At 43.9% G+C, this 17,622-nt stretch overlaps 1 protein-coding gene across 1 annotated transcript in view; it reads right to left on the bottom strand.

Moving 5' to 3' along the window:
- vps35l (VPS35 endosomal protein sorting factor like) overlaps positions 1 to 17,622 on the bottom strand; it is a 158,850-nt gene that overhangs the window by 61,017 nt on the left and 80,211 nt on the right. Inside the window, 3 exon segments of the mRNA XM_072481891.1 lie at positions 11,324 to 11,438; positions 16,374 to 16,451; positions 16,982 to 17,080. Of these exon segments, the coding sequence (XP_072337992.1) occupies positions 11,324 to 11,438; positions 16,374 to 16,451; positions 16,982 to 17,080 (292 nt within the window).

Genomic DNA, 17,622 nt, shown 5'->3' with positions numbered 1-17,622 from the left:
TACTTTGATGTTTTTCCTGATCTCCATTTCCCACGGCACAAAGGCAACAATGAAAGCAAAACATATCACTGTTCGAGAAAGGAGAGAGAAAATGGGGAACTACCAGCCAATTAGTCTGGCAACATTAGTCAGGGAAATGCTCGAATCATTAAAGTCTTAACGTTGCACTTGGAAAATCATAGCATGGTCAAAAATTAACATGGTTCGAAAGGGGATTGATGTTTGACAAAATCATCAAGAGGGTTTTGTGGATTTAACTAGTTGGAAAGGTAAAGGGGAGTCAGTAGATTGGATTTGAATATTAGTTAGCAAGTCAGATTGCTGAGACATTGCCACAGAGAAAGCAACAGGAAACTACAGGGCGCGATGTAACGGCCGTGTTGCTGCAGGCGCGGATCTGGACACGCCAGTTAAATCGCGGAAGAGGCCGAAATCGGGATTGGTTCACAATCAAACCAATTGTTGATAGGTTCCGCATCCTGCCCAGATGTGACAAAACACCAACTAAGACCAATTAAGAGCAATCTGCATCTCATTAGCGAGATGGAAGCCCAATCTAATGGTGCCCCAGGAACGAATCCGGCTCCCCAGCGAGAGGTCATGCGGCGCCGTGGAGCACGCCTATCCAAAACCGGCAAGCTGCACAATGGCTGTTATGGGGAGCTGAGCAGCAATTTCCAATCTCTGGCACGGAGCCCAGGGACAGTGGAGCTGCTGCCCCACTACTGGGGGTCACCCCTCAGAGTGGGGGCGGGGGGGGGGGGGGGGGGGGGGCTTTGCTGGGCACCATAGGGCAGGAGTTGATTCTGGGCTGGGGGGGTGAGGGGCTTGGTGTCTGCGGGGCATACAGGCCATCCTCACTACTGCGCATACCACAATTTAAATTCCACCTTGAACTAGTGTCCTCTGGACATTAGGCTGGGATTCTGGATCACTAGGCGGCACGGTAGCACAGTGGTTAGAACTATTGCTTGACAGCACCAGGGTCCCAGGTTCGATTCCCCGCTGGGTCATTGTCTGTGCGGAGTCTCCACGTTCTCCCCGTGTCTGCGTGAGTTTCCTCCCACAGTTCAACGACGTGCAGATTAGGTGGATTGGCCGTGCTAAATTGCCCTTAAGTATCCAAAAAGGTTAGGAGAGGTTATTGGGTTACAGGGAAAGGGTGGAAGTGAGGGCTTAAGTGGATCTGTGCAGATCGATGTGCTGAATGGACCCCTTCTGCACTGTATGTTCTATGTTCCGAAAAAAGGCTGAGTAAGTTGGGTCTATATTCTCTGGTATTAAGAAGAATAAGAGGTGACCCCCCATTGGAGCATACCGGGTTTTGAAAGGGCTCGGCAGGGTTAGATCGATGAGGCGTTTCCCCTGGTTGGGGAATCTAGAACATGGGGTCTCAGGGTAAGAGATGATCATTTAGGACCCAGGTGAGGGGGAATGAGAATACCGAGTATTCATGAGCTATGCAATATGGACAGGTTCCTCGATTACAAAATTAATCTAGCCTAACAAACTACAGAAGATCAAGACTCTGGAATTTGAACACAGAAATCAGGAGTCAGTTATAGTGTAGATACAACAGCACCTACACAGATTGGATATACCAGACGGTGACAACAACCAAATACCGAAGAGGAACACTGCGATTACCGACAAACATTCCATAAACCTCTCCAGGAGTCAATACAAGTGTTTCACAGCAAGATAATTCTGCTTAGCTTTACATCTTCTGATTTGGATGGATAAGACTGTATGAAATCAAACAGGAAAACTGTTGAAGCCAAGCGTTTTGAAACTTGGAAAGTCAGAACACCCATGAGTAATAAGTGACCAGGTGAAAAGAACAACTGCAATCATGTCACACGAGCTGTTAAGACTCCAAATTGACATCACCACCCTGAGTCTTCATAGCGAGGCAGCTGGAGAAAACAACAGGGAAGATGCACCTTCAACCAAAACAGAAAGGCTGACGACGTCCCCCTCCATTGCAAAGGGATCGGGGGGGGCCTCGTTCACCAGTCACAGCAAACTAGCATACAGGTACAACAGCTAATAAAGAAAGTGAATTGAATGTTGGTATTTATAGCTAAAGGAATTGATTATAACTGTAAGGAAATCGGACAGCACGGTGGCACAACGGTTAGCACTGCTGCCTCACGCTGCCGAGGACCCGGGTTCGATCCTGGCCCCGGGTCACTGTCCGTGTGGAGTTCGCACATTCTCTCCGTGTCTGTGTGAGTCTCAGCCCCACAACCCAAAGATGTGCAGATAAGGTGGATTGGCTACGCTAAATTGCCCCTTAATTGGAAAAAAAAAAGGAATTGGGTATCCTAAATTTATTTTTTAAATAAACAAATTAATAAACAAATAAACGAACAAACAAATGAATAAATAAATAAATACATTCAAGTAAGGAAGTATTGTTGCAACTATACAAGGCATTTGTAAGAGTGCACCTGGAGTATTGTGCACAGTTCTAGTCCCCTTGTTTGAGGAAAGATGTAGTGACATTGGAGGCAGATCAGAGGAGGTTCACTGGGTTGATTCCAGAGATGAGGGGGTTATTGTATAAAGACGGATTGAGCAGTTTAGGCCGATACTTTCTCGAGTTAAAAAGAGGGGAGATATGGCAGCACGGAGGCGCAGTGAGTAGCACTGCAGTCTCACGGCGCTGAGGTCCCAGGTTCGATCCCGGCTCTGGGCACTGTCCGTGTGGAGTTTGCACATTCTCCACGTGTTTGTGTGGGTTTCACCCCCACAACCCAAAGATGTGCAGGGTAGGTGGATTGGCCACGCTAAATTTCCCCTTAATTGGAAAAATGAATTGGGTACTCTAAATTTATATTTTAAAAAAGAAAGAGGGGAGATCAAATTGAGGTATACAAGATGCTAAAAGGTATAGATAAAGTAAACGCTTCCTCTTGTGGGACATTGTAGAACAAGAGGTCATTGTCTCAGGATAAGAAGCAGCAAATTTAAAACAGATTTGAGGAGAAACTACTTCTCCCAAAGGGTTGTGAACCTGTGGAATTCGCTACCCCAGAGTGTGGAATATGGAATGAAGAAGATATCAAAACCCTCAGGGGGTACAAGTCAGAGGAGACCTACACTCCTCTGTGAATTTAATCTATTTTAAATCTTTTACACTGAAAAAGTCCTTTTCACTTTAGAAAGGATGTCAAGGCCTTGGAGAGTGTAATGGGGAAATTTACTGGAATGGGAACAGGGGGAGGGTTAAATGTAGAGACTAAATGCTAGGATTGCTCTCATTAGAGCAGGGAAGGGAGAGAGGAGATTTAATTGAGGTGTTGAAAGTTAAGAAGTGTTTAGATAAAGTAGGTTTGGAGAAATTGTTCCCACCGGTAGCAGGGTCTATAACCAGAGTCACAGATGGAAGATAATCAGCACTGGAGCCACGGGTGAAGCAGGGAAAGCTTTTACCTTTACACTCGCTGCCAGTTACGATGATCTGGAATGTGGTGCCTGCAACAGTGGTGGTAGTTTCAATGGGAACTTTACAAAGGAAATATATATGCATTTGAAAATAAAAAGCTATCCAATTAGTCCTATAGCCCTGCAAAGAGTTGGCGGAGGAAGAATGGATCTCCTTTCTCTGCTTGATTCAAAGTGATACCTTGCCTCGTATTCTCCACATGATTCAAATTAATTTATCAGGAAAGAGAGAAAAGAGAAAAACACAAGGCTGAGCAGAAGATTGTCCCTCTTTGTGCCTCGACTGCAAGCATGACAAACATTTTGAATCAGATCAAACATCTTTTATTAAACCGAGCTACACTTATACTAAAGCACAATTGCCACATTATTCCTCTTGTGGAGACAAGGCTGCAAAAAGCTCCAAACACAACCTCAATATCTGATGTCAATTCATGAGCTAAGTTCATATATTCCATCATATAAATCTCCTTGTTGGTTTTCCTAGTTTTCCCACCTAATATCTTAACCTAGATATTACGAAGACACCAAATCAAATTGGGTTTACAAAACCTGAGCTGTTTCTGCTGCTCTCCACTAAAGTATTCAATTTTCAGGTATCTCTATTTTCACAAAGGAATACATACTATCGACAGTCTGCAAAGAAATCATTACTTACTGCAAGAATTTAAAATCTACAGTTTGCAAATTGTCACAATAATTTGCACTTGGAAAAATGTATATGAGCAATTAGTCTGCAGACAGTAAAACTGCTTTGGAACCAACCATCTGAACATGGACTTCAGAACCTGTGGTGTTAAATATCACAAAACAATCTATTGAGTGAACAGTGCTAATCCCTACTTTATGAAATGCATTTAGTTCGCCAATGGTGCAATACAAGAATTGAGCAATGGCCATCGGGGCTAACCTCCTGCATCAGCTCTTTCCACAAGCAGTAAAAGTAGCTGACACCTACACTGCAAACTGAGCAGAATATATAAAAATGACTGACCTATTGTCAAGGTTAAACTGTCATTCAATCTCTGAACTTCTGATCAGTAAAATAGGGAAACTTATAATCATCAAAATCAGTTTCATACAACACCAAAATTTATACTAGAAATCAACAAACTTTATCACGTTTATATTTGCCACTCCAACTACTAAATACAAAACCCAATCTATAAATGCATATGGAAAGTGGTCTTTATGGAGCAATGTACTGTTCTGGCAACTGGAGTGAAGTTTAAAAGAGCAGTTGCATACATTTGAGCAATGGACTTTTCTGCCATTTTTAGTAGAGCGCCACAGACCGCCCCGCGCGCAGACCGCCCGCTGTTGCTAACTTTGCCTTAGTTCAATTGCTCTGTTTTATTACCTTTGCTCTCGAGTCGCCAGGTATCTTTATGATACCTCCACGAGGTTCAAGTCCGAGTAATGATCAATAATCCAATACACCGATTAGTAAGATTTAAATCGAAGCACATTTATTATACACAGTAATCGCTGCTCATGCACAAATTCTACGTCTAAGCTACTTCTACAACTAACAGGCCTATACTTAACTTTGAACTGGCCCACCAGGTCAGGGAAACAAATGGCCTTTCGTTCGGGTTCTGAGTCTGCGGGATTCGAAGTTGGTACGGATTGATAGCTAGGAGCGCCTATCTCATAGCGAGCGTTGAATTAAGACTTACGATTTCGATCTTCACTGCACCGGTCACGGTCAATGTTGGTTCGTTGTTGCTGAGTGACCCGGGCAGGAAGAAGAGCGTGAAGAGAGCGATGAGGTGAAGAAGAAGAGCGATTTGAACTTGGGGCTCAATTCTTATAGTCCCCAGGGGCTTCCCGCCTTTCGGGGCGGACCCTGTACCTGGTCCCAAGTGATTGGACTTTGTCCCAATCGCTTGGTTCAATTTTCTCCAATGTTGGAGCGGTTCCCTGATCGATGGGCGGTCTTGAGGTGCTCGTTCACCTCCTTTTGTGTAGGCTTCTGCTGGCACCGAGGAGTCTGGTTTTGCTTTGTGTGTCTAAATGTTGCTCATTGTTCCCGGGGATTGCTCATTAGTATGCAGATGGCTGGTGTTTTGTTATGCTGATGGTTGCTGGTATCGAAATTGTCTGGCCTTTCCAGAGGTAAATACACAGCCAACCTGCAGCTGCTCGTTTTTGTCTTGTTGGCTGACTTTCCCATCAGCCTTTGCCGTTCGCCATTTTGAATCGGGAGTTGGCCATTTTAAGTGGCTACACCGCACACAGACCGCCTGCGTGCACAGACCGCCTGCGTGCACAGACCGCCCGCGCGCACAGACCGCCCGCGCGCACAGACCGCCCGCGCGCACAGACCGCCCGCGTGCACAGACCGCCCGCGCGCAGACCGCCCGCGCGCACAGTCCGCCCGCGCGCACAGACCGCCCGCGCGCACAGACCGCCCGCGCGCACAGACCGCCTGCGTGCAGACCGCCCGCGCGCACAGACCGCCCGCGCACACAGACCGCCCTGCCAGCTGTAACAGTCATTTTCCTACCACAAAATCCACTGTTACTGCGAACACACAACTACATGCTCGACTAGTACCAGCGGTAAAGGGACAATCCTTTAAAACAGAGATGAGGAGGAATTTCTTCAGCCAGAGGGTGGTGAATCTGTGGAACTCTTTGCCGCAGAAGGCTGTGGAGGCCAAATCACTGAGTGTGTTTAAGACAGAGATAGATAGGTTCTTGATCAATAAGAGGATCAGGGGTTATGGGGAGAAGGCAGGAGAATGGGGATGAGAAAATATCAGCCATGATTGAATGGCGGAGCAGACTCGATGGGCCGAGTGGCCTAATTCTGCTCCTATGTCTCCTGGAGAGACGACAATGCTCGGATTGTTCTCATCAGAACAGAAAAGATTAAGAGAAGACTTAATTGAGGTGAGCAAAATTCTGAAGCATCATGACCCTCAGCAGGAGTGTCAGTAACCAGAGTTACAGATGTACAAATCGACAATAGAGCAATGGGTGAGGGGGGGGGGGGGGCAGAGTGTTCATGTGAGTAGTGTTCGGGGGGGGGGGGGGGGGGGGGGGGAGAGTGGAGGGCTCCATTTGTTATTTATTGTATTGACCAGAGCCTGTGTCGCCAGCATTGTGGGACCCAGCCCTTCCAGCTATCAGTCAAGCAATCCAACGGGGAAGACGGCGTTGGGGCAGCTGGTTCTGTACGGTTCCTCTCGCCCACTGCACCCCGCTGCCGAAAATTGCAAAGATTCTGCCCATAGTTTTCTTAGTACTAAGCTGCGCCTGTCCCAAAACTTGAAATAATCTGAATATTATGATATGGCTGGAAATCACATGCAACTGCAGCGAATTGGAATATTGACAGCTTCTCAAACGAACAAACTGAAAAGCAAAACTAGCACGGCAACAGGGGAGGGAGTAGCAGCTTTCTTCATTGTGCAGCCTGTGGCTGGAACTGCCCAAGGCTTCCAGATAAATCAAAGCAAAGCCTGAAGAATCCAGGAGCAGGGGCTATCCTTTATAAATTATGCCATTTTATTTCCTCGTCCAGATGTTAATACTGCAAGGTTGAAAAACAAAAACTTAAGCTTTAAAAAGGTGATTGTATAAAGATGGATGTTAGATAAATAGGTAATGATAATATTGTAGACTAGCAAACAAGGTGAAAAAATGCACTTATTGCAATTTCTGACTTATGTTAAATTTAAAGAACAGAGGTATCGAAAAGGTAACCTGAACTACTGAGCTCTGCTTCTTAAATTTCCCAAGGTGATTGATAAAAGACTCTCAATGACATTAGAAAGCAGAATGCACAATCTCTCTCTGATAAAGAACAAATTGCTGGAGGATGAATCACAGGGCCCTGAATAAACCAGAGTCTCGAAATGTAATCACATAATTCATAAAATAAATGAAGAGAAATCTCAAAGTAGGCTATTTCTATCTTAAACATAGCTTGTTAAATGCAGCGAAAACAAATGTCATTCAGTATCAAGACTAAAATATACAGTAAGATTATCAAATGGCATCAAGTCAAAGTGCCTATGTTTTAATAATAGCACAGTAATACGTTACCAAGCTCCCTTTAGGTGTCCCTCATGGCACAAACTTAGGTTGTGGAGAAACACTCCCTGAAGCCAAATAAAGTATCAGGCAATTCTAAATTAAGTTTTAATTCGTAAGCTTCTGTAAATAATTCAATAGCTATTCATTTCAGAGAGATGTAGGACTGGAATGAAAACTGGAGCATGTTTATTTGGTTAGTGTTTTTATATTAGAAGGGATATCTTTTTCTCACTCCTAACTCATGTCTTAAGTTTTGACAGCGCTGAAGGGTTTCCACATCTGGTCACATAAGCCGGAATTCTCTGGCCGTTGGGATTGTGTGTTCCCGTCAGCAGCACCCCCCACCTGTGAGTTTCCAAGCAGCGTGGGGTGGCTTCAATGGGAAATCCCATCGAGAAGCAGGGGTGAACGGCCGCCGACGAGAAACACGCAACTGGGGGACAGGACAATCCCGCCCAGAGTATTGGCCAGTGCAAACCGATTTCAAGTTACACATTTAGGTACTAAAATGAGATTAGCTTGCTTCGAAAGATTATAATCCTCAGCAATGACAATCATACAAATAGAGATAACCTGTAAAAGGTGTAGATTAATATAACTGTTTCTGCAGAATATTTGGGAATTGTATTTATACAGAAACTGAAAACCTTTTCAATGATCCATGGCTATTTCTCCTTCTGAGAATATATATGTAAATTTCACAAAGAATAGATTGTAGCTGAAATCAACCTGCACATCACTACAATTATTCTATTCTTCCTGACTGATGACATGAATTACATTCACAACATGATACCTGGAAAAGACATTTGCAAAGGAACTGAGTGCTATCATCTACTTCTACTGCTCAGAACCAGAATCCTCAAGAAGCACAAATAAACTTGGATTGTATCTACTCGAATAAAACTCAGAACTCCATTTGTTGCAAAAAGTTGGTTTTCAGGTGCAACAGATGATTAAGAAGGCAAATGGAATTTTGTCCTTCATTGCTAGAGGGATGGAGTTTAAGACTAGGGAGGTTCTGCTGCAATTGTATAAGGTGTTAGTGAGGCCACACCCGGAGTATTGTGTTCAGTTTTGGTCTCCTTACTTGAGAAAGGACGTACTGGCACTGGAGGGTGTGCAGAGGAGATTCACTAGGTTAATCCCAGAGCTGAAGGGGTTGGATTACGAGGAGAGGTTGAGTAGACTGGGACTGTACTTGTTGGAATTTAGAAGGATGAGGGGGGATCTTAGAGAAACATATAAGATTATGAAGGGAATAGATAGGATAGAGGCGGGCAGGTTTTTTCCACTGGCGGGTGAAAGCAGAACTAGGGGGCATAGCCTCAAAATAAGGGGAAGTAGATTTAGGACTGAGTTTAGGAGGAACTTCACCCAAAGGGTTGTGAATCTATGGAATTCCTTGCCCAGTGAAGCAGTAGAGGCTCATTCATTAAATGTTTTTAAGATAAAGATAGATAGTTTTTTGAAGAATAAAGGGATTAAGGGTTATGGTGTTCGGGTCGGAAAGTGGAGCTGAGTCCACAAAAGATCAGCCATGATCTCATTGAATGGCGGAGCAGGCTCGAGGGGCCAGATGGCCTACTCCTGCTCCTAGTTCTTATGTTCTTATACAGGGGAGGCAGTGTCATAGTGGTATTGTCACTGGGCTAGTAATCCAGAGACCCAGTGTAATGCTCCGAGGTCCCGGCTCGAATCCCACGATGGCAGATGGTCGAATTTGAATTCAATTAAAAAGTCTAATGATGACCATGAAACCATTGTCGATTGTCGTAAAAACCCATCAGGTTCACTAATGCCGTCCTCAACCTGGTGTGGCCTCCATGTGACTCCAGACCCTCACAGCCTAGAAAGCCACTCAGTACAAGGACAATTAGGGATGGGCAACAAATGCTGGCCCAGCCCAGCGACCATCCCAACAACAATAAAAAAAGTGGAACACCAGTTTTCCAACACTATTCCCGTTTTATCTTGAAATCACACAGCCAATACAAAACAATTCCAAAATAGGCTCACTTGAAAGAGTTGACTAGGCCTTTACGTACCGTGGAGCGGCTTGTCAATTCCCCGAATAGAATGTGTGTAATAATAACAACTTACACCCATTACTCGCAAACCTCGTCTTCCTGCCAGCGCAGCAATTGTGAATAAATTTATTTTATGCACAATGATGTGAATGTTTTAAAGCACATTACAATAAATTAACAGCTTTGAATAATGGACAAGTTCTATCACCCTGAACAGGATAAAACTGGGAGGTAGCTTAGCATCACTCATTCCTTTAAGAAAAATTACATTTGCAAATATGTACATGCAAAACACTCAATATTTTAAAGTGCACAAGAAACACAGGAAATAAATTTCACTGTCAATTAATTGAGGTGCTTTCCAGCTAATACCATGCCCACAATTCATTGAGATGCCAACTGCAATATCTCATCTACATCTAGGGAAGCTGATAAAATGTTACTCTAAGGATGGATACAGAACTGGCTAGGTCATAGAAGGCAGAGGGTAGCAATGGAAGGATGCTTTTCTAATTGGAGGGCTGTGACCAGTGGTGTTCCACAGGGATCAGTGCTGGGACCTTTGCTCTTTGTAGTATATATAAATGATTTGGAGGAAAATGTAACTGGTCTGATTAGTAAGTTTGCAGACGACACAAAGGTTGGTGGAATTGCGGATAGCGATGAGGACTGTCAGAGGATACAGCAGGATTTTGATTGTTTGGAGACTTGGGCGGAGAGATGGCAGATGGAGTTTAATCCGGACAAATGTGAGGTAATGCATTTTGGAAGGTCTAATGCAGGTCGGGAATATACAGTGACTGGAAGAACCCTCAAGAGTATTTTTGCCAGTCTGTGTTGGGTTTCAACAGGATCTCACAGACTTGTCGGCATCAGGGAGAGAGATGGTGTGGGACTCTGTTTGATTGACTGGCTGCTGGCCAATGAATTGGCCCAAAGGGCCGTACTCTGCCTGGTAACAGATGGTGATTGAATCTTATCCCATTGGAATGCTTTTCAGAGTCCCAAGGAATTTCAGTTTTGATTCTGGCAGCAGAGAGGCAAGAAGCGGTTCTCTTTTCAGAAAGCCGGCGAGTGCTGTATTTCTGAAACCAAAGACCAGGATCTGTTTTCTCGCTCCAGAAAAGCTGAGTACTGTAGTTCTTAAACTACTGAGACCTGAATGAAGGATTATACAGAGCAGAGCAGTACAGGTTGCAAACAGAGACTTTAACCTACAAGCTTGCTGTGAAGGAAGATATGCTGAAAAACCATCATCTGAAACAAGGACTCTTTTTCCTTCCACTTATGATTTTTATCCCTTTCCACCCGTGTTTATCTGTCTTGTGTGCGCGCGCGCACACGTCTGTGTGTGTGTGTGAGTGTGTGTGTGTATGGCAAGTTAAAGTGGCAATTAGGAATTATGTAATAGTTAACTAGTTGCATTTGCAGCATATCTCCTTATAGTTCTTGTTAGAAATTGCGTTTACATATACAAACCTGGTGATTGTAATTATTGGGCAGCCAAGGGCCAAAGACTTTGGGTATTTTTATAAGAATTATTGGACAATTCGGAGCACATGGAGTTGGGATTGACCGTGCATTAGCCCAGGGATTACAACAGTGCATCTACACCTCAGGGACTGCAGCGATTCAAGAAGGTCATCATCACCTTCGGCAGGGCAACTGGGGATGGGCAATAAATGCTGGCCTAGCCAACGACACTCACATCCCACTAATACATTTAATAAAGAGCAGTTCCAGGGGACAGGTCGCCCCTCAGTCATTCATTAATAGTTTTTTGTTCTTTGATCTTACCTTGTGAAAGACACTGGTTCGCGAGAGCAATCTGTCCGGAGTGCAAATAGAGATTAAGACGTGCAAAGATACTGGTCAACGATGGAATGGTAATGAAGCAATATGCAGCACAAGCCTGGGAATTGGAGAAGTAAAAATGTTTACTCTTATGAGGAACATTATGGAGCTCAGTTGTGCCAGAACTAATTTTGGTAAAACAGTAACTAATGATTAATATAGTGAACCTTCAGAATATATCCTCAGACATTTCAATACTCCAGCTGACCATTTATCTGTCATGCTCTCATGTACAAATGCAAGATAATAGCCCATTAAAATTTCTATTATATTATTTAAATGAGTTACAACAGACTAACATTAGTAAGGAAGGTTGACATTAATCAGTCTCATTCTCACTGACAGTCCAGCTGTAGTGATGCTGAAGTAAACTCCACATTCAAAAATCACAAACTTTACCAGCGCTAACTCTCAACAATAAAATTGAAATTAAAAGCAAGCATTATAGCCACGAGCTTACATGGAGGGATTGGATTGGATTTGTTTATTGTCACGTGTACCGAGGTACAGTGAAAAGTATTTTTCTGTGAGCAGCTCAACAGATCATTAAGTAAAAGGGAATAAAAGAAAATACATAATAGGGCAACACAAGGTATCCAATGTAACTACATAAGCACCGGCATCGGATGAAGCGTACAGGGTGTAGTGTTCATGAGGTCAGTCCATAAAAGGGTCATTTAGGAGTCTGGTAACAGTGGGGAAGCTGTTTTTGAGTCTGTTCGTGCGTGTTCTCAGACTTCTGTATCTCCTGCCCGATGGAAGAAGTTGGAAGAGTGAGTAAGCCGGGTGGGAGGGATCTTTGATTATGCTGCCCGCTTTCCCCAGGCAGCGGGAGGTGTAGATGGAGTCAATGGATGGGAGGCAGGTTCGTTTGATGGACTGGGCGGTGTTCACGACTCTCTGAAGTTTCTTGCGGTCCTGGGCCGAGCAGTTGCCATACCAGGCTGTGATGCAGCCCGATAGGATGCTTTCTGTGGTCAGTTTTCAGGATATAAATTGAACGTGGCTAAGAGCGAGCTGTTCGTAATTCAGGCGAGGGGGCAGGAGAGTCGGCTGAAGGGGTTGCCGGAGAAAGCTTTAGATACTTGGGGATACAGGTGGCACGGGACTGGGGCAAGATGTATAAGCTCAACCTGTCCCGACTGGTGGAACGAGTGAGGGCTGTGATGCAGCCAGAGAGGATGCTTTCTGTGGTGCATCTGTAAAAGTTGGTAAGGGTTAATGTGGACATGCCGAATATCCGTAGTTTCCTGAGGAAGTATAGGCGCTGTTGTGCTTTCTTGGTGGTAGCGTCGAGGTGGGTGGACCAGGACAGATTTTTGGAGATGTGCACCCCTAGGAATTTGAAACTGCTAACCGGAGGGGTCATCACCATCGCCGTGTAGTCAGGGGGATGGGGGTATTTTTGGGGGGTTTGGGGGTGCAGATGGGCTGAGGTTATAGTCTGTGCGGGTAGCTGTATTCGGGGGTGGGGTTCTGCTGTTGTAGTCGGGCTGGGGTTGTGGTCAGTGGGGGTGTGATTAGGGTGTAGTACCAGACTGGTCAGGGGTGGACAAATAAAAAAAATAATTAAATCAATAGTTTTGGATGGTTCCAGGAGCAGGGTTATTGCCCATCAGATGTTTACATGTCCCAGGCAATTGCTGTCCAGTCCTTGTCTGAAACTCGCAGAGACTCCACAGCACATCTTCTGGGGTACCTGTCAAGAAGCGGAATCTCTGGGTTTATCATTCTGATCACGCGTTTAATTTTTATTTATCCTGCATACCTTTTCTATTTGTTTTATCTGTTTTATTAACTTTGGGTTTATTTTGAAAATTGGGGCCTTTATTTTTATTTTTAATTACTTCATCAGAGTTACAAAGTCAGGGCTCAGAGTGTGGACGGGGCAACCCCCTAATCCAGCTCCTCGCCTGCTCCAAAAACCAATTTAAATTGAATCCAATTCATGGTCCCCATAAGAAAGCCAGACCAGATCCCGGCATTATACCTGACCTCAAGCTCTGGAGTTTCAAAGAATGAGAGGTGATCTCATTCGAACATACAACCTTCTTACATGGTTCGACAGCATAAATACAGGAAGACTGCCCCCCCCCCCGCCCACTCCCCCGGCTGCAGGAGGGGGTCTCGAACCAGGGGACACAATCTCAGATTAAGAGGCAAGCTACTTCAGAATGAGAGGAGAGGATGGTGAATGTTCAGAATTCTCCACCCCAACTGCCTGTGGAGGCTCAGTCACAGTGTGTTCAAGGTTGAAATTGAGCCATTTGTACATGTTAAACATATCGGTGATAGTGCAGGAAACTGTTGTTGAAATAGAAGATTAGCCACCATCACATAGAAAGGCGGAGCAAACTCAAAGGGTTAAATGGCCTGCTCCATTTCGTACTTTACGAGAGACATTTTGAAAATAGTTAATTTTGATGAGGAAAACCCTGCCAGTTTGTCACCTAATTAAACTCATACGATGGAATCAACCAAAACTTCAAACTTTAGTCAATATTGAAGCAATATTGCAGCATAACAGAATTGTTTCACGCAGGAGGTCGCCATTGGGCCTCTGTCCCTCCACCAGCTCTTCAAACGGGCACCATTGCTGTTCCCTCGTACCCTGCACATTAATCATCGAATTCATCGATTGAACCTGCCTGCACCACACTTCCAGGCAGTGCACCCCAGACCCAAACCAGTCGCTGGGTGAAAAGCTTTTTCCTCACATCACATCTGCTTCTCCTGCAAATCATTTAAAATCTGTGCCCTCGCATTTTTAATCCTTTTACGAGTGGGAACAATTTCTCCCCATCCACTCTGTCCAGCCCCTCATCATTTTGAGCAGCTCTATCAAATCTTGTGTCAGCCGCGTTCTCTCCGAGGAGAATAGTCCCAAACTCTCCAAATTATCCTGAACCTCATTCTTGTAAACCTAAACGTCTTGGTATAATACTGAAGGTAAGCTTTTAGGAAACAGATGCTGGTTGAAGTGGAGTAGAAACACTGTGGATATTTTGCCCACAATCAATAAGCTAAACACTCTTCCATGTTTATAGATCCCTTGCTCACAGTACTGGAAGCATGTGTGGATTAAGGCGAGGGGTCGAACCTTAACTCTCAAAAGCAGGTGGATTCAGGTCATGGCAGTGTTAATGCAAACCTACTTGTGACACTAATAAAGATTAGTACAAATGAAACAATCTGGAACAGGAATTGAACTTGCTTGCTTTCGTTATTGGAAGCGGGAGAAAGGACGGGCAATCAACTGTCCCACAAGAACTGCCTCGGATATTTAGGTCGCATGCCTTCATTTTAACAGCTGTTCTCTTTTTAACCGCACGTGATCAGGTTTCCTGCACCTCAGATTAAAAGCAGGTAATGGGTTGAATCCATTTTAAGTACCTTTTATAACACTGCTTATGTGCCAGGAGTAATAAGCGCTACTCAGTAAACAATCTCCACCATTTCCCCTCTCGCCAATCCCCCAACACCACGGTCTACATGTGCTCTACCTCCGACTACGCTGCAGAGGCCTTATCCGCGGTGATCTCTCAATTCCCTGTATCTTAGGTCTTCCACCTGAAGGGCCTCCAGCTCATCAATCAGCCTGTCTGTAGCACAAAATGTTTCTTCAAGGGCCCCAGAAGTTAAATTCTGCTGTGCATTCAGGAACCCATTCTTCTGCACTTCTCAACTTCACAACATACCCTCGCACTGAAACCCTCGCACTGAACTGAGCTCACCTCAAGATTAAAATCCCCGCTGTGGCAACTCAAACATGATGCTTCACCCATGATTCAACGGGGTGATCCCTGTGTGCAGCTCAAATCTAAAATAGTTCATAGCACCGCAAACATCTAGTTGCTGCTCTGAACAAACACAAGGGATCCTGTCACTTCTGTAATATGAAGAGATTCACTTGATTTCTTCATAAAGTTATCAAATACAATGAAATACTTAATATTTCATCATTCTTGTATTGATGTTTTAAATAATTACCCAGGGACTGATAACCCAACTCGTCCTGATACACTTCTCACTTAGGACTACAGTCATTAATATCTAGTTAACCAAGTGAATGCATTGTTAAAATTAAAATACTTCTTAATTTTCATGAGTATCGCTCAGGACAATTTTACATTTGACTGTTTAAAACCTTAAATGTACATTCTAAAGCAGATGCAACACAGTCTGAGATAACAGATTTGGATAAAGACATTACCACACACACACACAAAATAAAAAGCAACTTGCTCTCACTGTTATGAAATTCTATCTTCCCTCCCTCTCTACACCCCAAAGTTGGCATGTTGATATGATCTTAAAGTGTGCGAGTACGATGGACAGAAAGATTATGAATTTATTACATCATGGTGCTGAGTCAGAGTAAAAGTTTGAAGCTGTATTGCTGGGGAGGGGGCTTGAGGCAGGAGGAGAACGACAGGAATGGACAGAAGCATTGGCCCCTTTATTCTAAAGCAGAAAGTTGCTTTTTTGTTTACACTGTGGTAGGGAGCAGAGGATCAAATGAACATGTTTCCTCTCCTCTTGCTGGGTACCCGTGTCATGCAGACCAGAAGGTCCCAGTTCTGATCTCCAATCCACTGAATTAACTTAGCTCAGACAGGGCAGCAAAATGGTGCAACAATTGACCTGCAGACCTCAACGTTTGTGGATTGATCCCTATCCGATCCTGTGGGAAGTCTGCATGTAGAAAGAGGTAGTACCAAAATCAGACGCAGCTGGAATGTCCTTTATAGTTGAATAGACCAATGAGTAATGGGGTATATACAGGAGTAAAGGTCACTGGGCAAGAAGTGGAGAATGTCACTGAACTGTGTCCCATTTTATACCTCAAAACACAGTAAAACAAACAGAAAAGTAACGAAATATACAAGTAAATAGCTGTATTTATGATTTATGCATCGCACAAAGGGAATCATACAGGTTAATATAACCAGTTACACTTCTTGTGCAGACAATAATTACATTTGACACTAACCCTCACAAATGCTGCTGTCTTTCTGGAATGATTGCCTTTCATCACTTTCCTGGTTTCCATGGCGAGCTGATTTACACTCTTCACAGAAAGAAACACAAGCACCACATGTTCACAACCATCTTTACATTTTCCCAAATGATATTTCAACATTCAGCACTTTATCACAAAATCAAAATAGACTTTTACTAAGTTGAATGAATTACAAAATCGAGTTCGGATTCTGGGAGTCTAACTGAACTTTTGTATTTTTTAACCAATTTCATCACATTCTGATTCAAATTCAAGTAACTTTATAAAAAGTGAAATCTTCACTGTGCTACAATTTGCAATGACCAAGAAACACTTGTGTAGCATCGATATATTCAGCCAGCAGAATCAATTGACAAACTGTCCTGAAAATGTATTGAGTGACAGCGCCCCCTCCTGAAATACTCAGAAATGTGCAATTACAACACACCAGAAATTGAAACAGCACCAAATACTGTACTATACCAATTATTGATGTGGGTAAATGTACTTCTGAGCACAAGGTCAGGGACGGAATGAAAACTATATAGACTCAGCTCAAATACAAATTTAAATTTGATCTGTGATCGCTGTCTACTTACATGGGTCAACTGGATAAGAACAGGCTCCAAGTTGCAAAACCTGGATCTGGCTTCCACATAAAAGCTTAGCTGCTGCTCAAAGTCACGGCCAAATGAAACCTGCTTATCCAATCCAAGAGAAAAATACAAGTACCTTCGGTAAGTCACAATCACAGCGGATGTAAAATAAACTTCAAATCAATACAAACTACAGCTTACAAAATAAACCCGTCAAAAACTAACAACAGTAATAATCTTTATTGTCACAAGTAGGCTTACATTAACACTGCAGTGAAGTTACTGTGAAAATCCCCTAGTCGCCACACTCCGGCGCCTGTTCGGGTACACAGAGGGAGAATTCAGAATGTCCAATTCACCTAACAGCACGCCTTTGGACTGTGGGAGGAAACCGGAGCATCCGGAGGAAACCCACGCACACACGGGGAGAATGTGCAGACTCCACACCGACAGTGACTCAAGCCGGGAATCGAACCTGGGACCCTGGCGCTGTGAAGATTTAGGGTCGAGTGGAGCTTAAACATTCCACCCAGAGAGAACGAGCAGGGGATCATCCATCAAACTTGTTTTGGGTGCTTCTTACCAACTATTCATGGCAGGAATGATACGAGTGTGGCTTGTCCTAGTCGATAGTGAGCTGCACA

Source organism: Scyliorhinus torazame, chromosome 17, assembly GCF_047496885.1.
Source record: "Scyliorhinus torazame isolate Kashiwa2021f chromosome 17, sScyTor2.1, whole genome shotgun sequence".
Lineage (NCBI taxonomy): Eukaryota > Metazoa > Chordata > Chondrichthyes > Carcharhiniformes > Scyliorhinidae > Scyliorhinus > Scyliorhinus torazame.
This window is presented reverse-complemented; position numbering and strand designations above follow the sequence as displayed.